Source organism: Notothenia coriiceps, unplaced genomic scaffold (genome assembly GCF_000735185.1).
Source record: "Notothenia coriiceps isolate Sejong01 unplaced genomic scaffold, NC01 NC01_scaffold00018736, whole genome shotgun sequence".
In the NCBI taxonomy this organism is placed as follows: domain Eukaryota; kingdom Metazoa; phylum Chordata; class Actinopteri; order Perciformes; family Nototheniidae; genus Notothenia; species Notothenia coriiceps.
In genome coordinates, this window is record NW_011351437.1 from 351 (window position 1) to 4,484 (window position 4,134).

The 4,134-nt window shown below is 34.6% G+C and overlaps 1 protein-coding gene across 3 annotated transcripts; it reads left to right on the forward strand.

Moving 5' to 3' along the window:
- Window positions 1–639: 639 nt before the first annotated feature.
- On the forward strand, window positions 640–3,888 carry LOC104951228 (interferon-induced protein 44-like). Of its 3 annotated transcripts, none has more exons than XM_010777864.1 (7): window positions 640–726; window positions 1,602–1,644; window positions 1,800–1,995; window positions 2,392–2,544; window positions 2,704–2,899; window positions 3,033–3,133; window positions 3,276–3,888. In XM_010777864.1, exons 2-7 carry the CDS (start codon window positions 1,604–1,606, stop codon window positions 3,435–3,437), a joined length of 849 nt encoding a protein of 282 aa, XP_010776166.1. In that variant the 5' UTR covers window positions 640–726; window positions 1,602–1,603; the 3' UTR covers window positions 3,438–3,888. The 3 variants fall into 3 exon arrangements, with proteins under 3 accessions (XP_010776166.1, XP_010776165.1, XP_010776164.1); XM_010777863.1 differs by having other exon boundaries at window positions 641–726; window positions 1,590–1,644; XM_010777862.1 differs by lacking the exon at window positions 640–726 and having other exon boundaries at window positions 1,534–1,644.
- Window positions 3,889–4,134: the final 246 nt, after the last annotated feature.

Here is a 4,134-nt window from a genome sequence, read left to right on the forward strand (position 1 = left end):
CGCTCTCTATAAGCAGTGACATGAGCAGAGACTGCCTTCACTGTGCTTCACTAATAAGAGCAGGTCTAGGAACAGCAGATTAGAAATCAATACTCAGCTATTAATATAAGGAGTTATTAGAGGATTAGAGTTAGGGATCCAGTAAAAGGAGAGCATTGACACACTTCCATATTTTTTCTATCACAACATCATAATCATTTCTATAACAAAAAAACCAAGTGGTGAATATAACAGTCCTCATTTTCTATAATATGTTAGATTGTCTCTTCTTGTTTAAGGCCTTCCTCTTTTAATGTACACAAACAAAACATTTGTAGCTGCAGGTCCTCACACAAAACAATACAATGTAAATAACACTGAGCAACAACTTACACGTTAAGGTAACTATGTCTCATTCACAAGTTTAGGAACGTCAACTTGTGATTATGAACAACTTTTCATTGCTTTTTATTTTTCCCCAAGTAACTGTGGTCAAATGATATTACCAAATTAGTGAAAAGGAAACTTAAAAAAAAGAGTAATAGTCATTTGTGAATCACTAAAGATAAATCAGCTTTACCTCAGGAGGTCAGTAAACATACAATTGTACATTGATAAAGGCAATTCCTTTTAAGCCACATGTGTGCTATAACCGGGAAAGGAAGTGAAAGTGAGCAACTGTTATCTTATAAAAGATACTTTCCTGTTGAGTTGAGAGGCACTTGGGTGAGAGGCACATAACTGAAGGTGAGGATTTATATTTTATTTCCCAATTCTTGTTATGCTATCATCATTTTGATTATAGTTATCCTTTTTGTGTAACACAGTTATAGAGATAATTACTGTATTTATGTTAACATTATTTTTATTTCAAACCTTTAATGCTTTTAGAGCTGCACTTAGAAAAAAAGGAAATATATATAAACCTATATTTTTCCAGCTCTGGGGGTTTATTTGGTTTGATTTAATCTCTAACCTGAACAAAAACGGAATTTGTCAAAACGCTGCTTGTTTGTAGTGAGCAAGATTAAATGAAACATAATTCTCTGGATAAATACAAAATAAGTCATTTTACCAGAGATTGCTGCTTAGTGATTCACTTAGATGTCCGGGTCTTGGTTTGAATAAAGCCTGATCATAAGGGATAGAACAGGGGCACAATATGTAATGTAGGGTCTATTTCCTGACTGCACTCAAAGAGAAGAGCATTAACTCTCTCCTTTATTCTTTCTTTATATAAAATAAAGGGGATAAGTTAAATCATTAATGTTACCTGCAATGTCTGTTAGACATAAGGTGCATTAATCGTAAACAGACAGTCAAATTAAAGTGCTCAGTTTATTTATTTTTTATTTTACCTTGTACTTTTTAACTTGAACAAATATCATTTGTTTTTTATTTTATGCAAAATCAATATAACAGGTTTTTAAAGATATTCATAGCAAATCAAATGTTTACTTGGACAGCACACTTGAGCGAGTATGAGAAGTTGTAAACAGAGGAATTTAAAATATTATACATAGTTATAATAACAATGGCTTAACTATATATAACGAATGTTGTGAAATATTTGATCTCAAATATTGTATTGATAATCTTTCTACAACAAGTTATTTTTGTAGCCATGGGAAACAGCCAACCTGAATGGAGGAACGTACCTTGGGGGTGAGTGTTTTTAAAAGCAAAACTCCTTTGTTGAGACTGACCTTTGTTAAGCCATTTATTCTATTTCTTGTCACTTTTTAGAAACATGGTGGTTTCGTTTTAATCGGTCAAAGAATGATTTGATCTAAATTGTCTAATGTTTTTGAATTGAACAGAAACAATGAGAGAGAACTGCAGATTGTGAACGAATACAAGCCTTTTAAAAAGGATGCCCAGCTCAGAATCATGCTTTATGGACCTGTTGGTGCTGGCAAGTCCAGCTTCATCAACTCTGTGGAAAGTGTTTTACGAGGCAAAATAACTGATCGAGCTAAAGCAGATGGGATCGGTGGCGAGAGCTTCACCACAGACGTAAGAATCCCCAAAAACAAGAAAAAACAGAACGACAATTAAAAAACACAATGCACATGTTTATCTGGCTCAGAGCTGGTGCACCATGTTCTGAGGCTCAGTCCCTGCTGAGGAAGATGCACATTTGAATCTGTCTTGTGGTCTGTTAACACGTTTCATCCCCTCTATCTCCCCCCTATGAAGAGATTCATTCTACATACAATGTTGTGTTTTAAAAAAAGACTGTCTTTTAATTGTATTTTTGATTTTTAAAATGTTGTATTTGTTTTGTATTTGTATTTTTTTTTATTGTTTCTGTTTCGTGAAATTATGTTATGTTAACTACTGATGTTATGTTCTGACATCTAGGGCTACCTAACTACCATGTCATTATAACAGCAGTTTCATGTTTTACAGTACAAAACCTACAAAATCCAAAAAGGAGAGCCAGGGACACATTACCCTTTTGTCTTCAATGACATCATGGGCCTTGAGAAGGATGCAGGAAGAGGAGCTTGTGTGGAAGACGTCAAACTGGCCATGAAGGGACACGTGAAGGATGGTTACAAGGTACAACTGAATTCTGTAAACCTTATTTCTCTTCAAAAATTTGAGTAAAACAATCCCACATTGTGGTCATTTTCTTCTATACATTGAAATATGGAAAACCAACGACTATTCGTGCACTCAAATGTACTTTTTAAAATGTGATTTAACATTGTTTTCCAGTTCAACCCTGTCTCTGCCTTGTCTGAAGATAACCAACACTACAACAGCAACCCCTCTCTAAATGAGAGAGTTCATGTTCTGGTTTGCGTCATCCCTGGCAACATAGCAGGATTGCAGAATGATAATGCCACATTACAGTTACCGACTGACGATGTGAAAAAGTTGAGGGAAGTCAGACTTGCAGCCAGGGACATGGGTAAGGGTTGGATATTGAAATAACAAATTCAATTGTATATATCGTATTTTATAATTATGTTTAATATATTATAATTCTAATAAAATAAAATAACCTGAGATTATTTTTGACTGATTCTGCTCTGTATTGGCAGGGATTCCCGAAATTGCTATTCTCACCAAAATTGATGCAGCCTGTAAAGAGGTCGGCAAGGACATAAGGAACGTGTATAAGAGCAAGTACCTGAAGAAGAAGGTAAGTTTTTTGTTGGTAATTTTGTTTTAGACAACTGTAATTCAAGTTTGAATATAATTTTGTTTTACACTGTAATCTTGTAACAGCACAATCTTCTTTGATCGGCACTTTCATTTATTAAATGTCATATTCTTAAATGTAGATTGAGGAGGTGAATGGCGTGCTGGGTGTTCCACAGAGCCGCATCTTTCCTGTGAAGAACTACCACTCAGAGCTCAACACAAAAGGTGACATTGATACACTGATACTGAGCGCACTGAGACGGATGATTGAATCTGGAGAAGACTTTCTCAACGACCTGTAAAACTACATTATGCTGAGGCAGGTCTTGGAAACAAGAATGATAATTACATAAAGTGGGCAATGTAGCTTTTAGGTTTTCATGTGCAGCCTGTAATGCACCATATCTATATTATAAATGATGGTATCTCTCCCTTAATGAGTAAATATGAAAAGGCTTTATTTTGCATGTAGTTGAGTTTTTGCATCATGATGTTGATAGTTATGCTTTGTTGATTCATGTGGTCATTTATATTGCTGTCTCCAAGTAATCGAGAATCTGAATATTAGCAGGTCAAAAGACACAATTCTTGGGAAATTAAAACGTAACGTTTAGACTTTTGATTACAGATGCTGTACCTGTCACAGATTAAAATATATGTTCCTAATCAAAGTTGGAAGAGATTTATAGTTAACATTTTACTACTGTACTGTGGTTCAGGTAGAAACACAATAAATCGCGAAAATATAAAAATGTGCCAATTTTCTTTTCTTATGAACTTTTTTTCTATTCCACACATTACTTTCCAATAGGTAATTTCACAACTGTCCATCAGAGAGTGCAATTTGAGTGCAATTTGAGTTGTGTGTCAATGAGGATGGAGATCGAAGCTACAGTATATAAAGGGTCCGAGTACAAGGGTCCGATTTGAGTCTTGGGTGCTAAAAAATAATAACTTATGAATCATAAGTATTTTCACTAAACAAATGTGAAAAGCTTT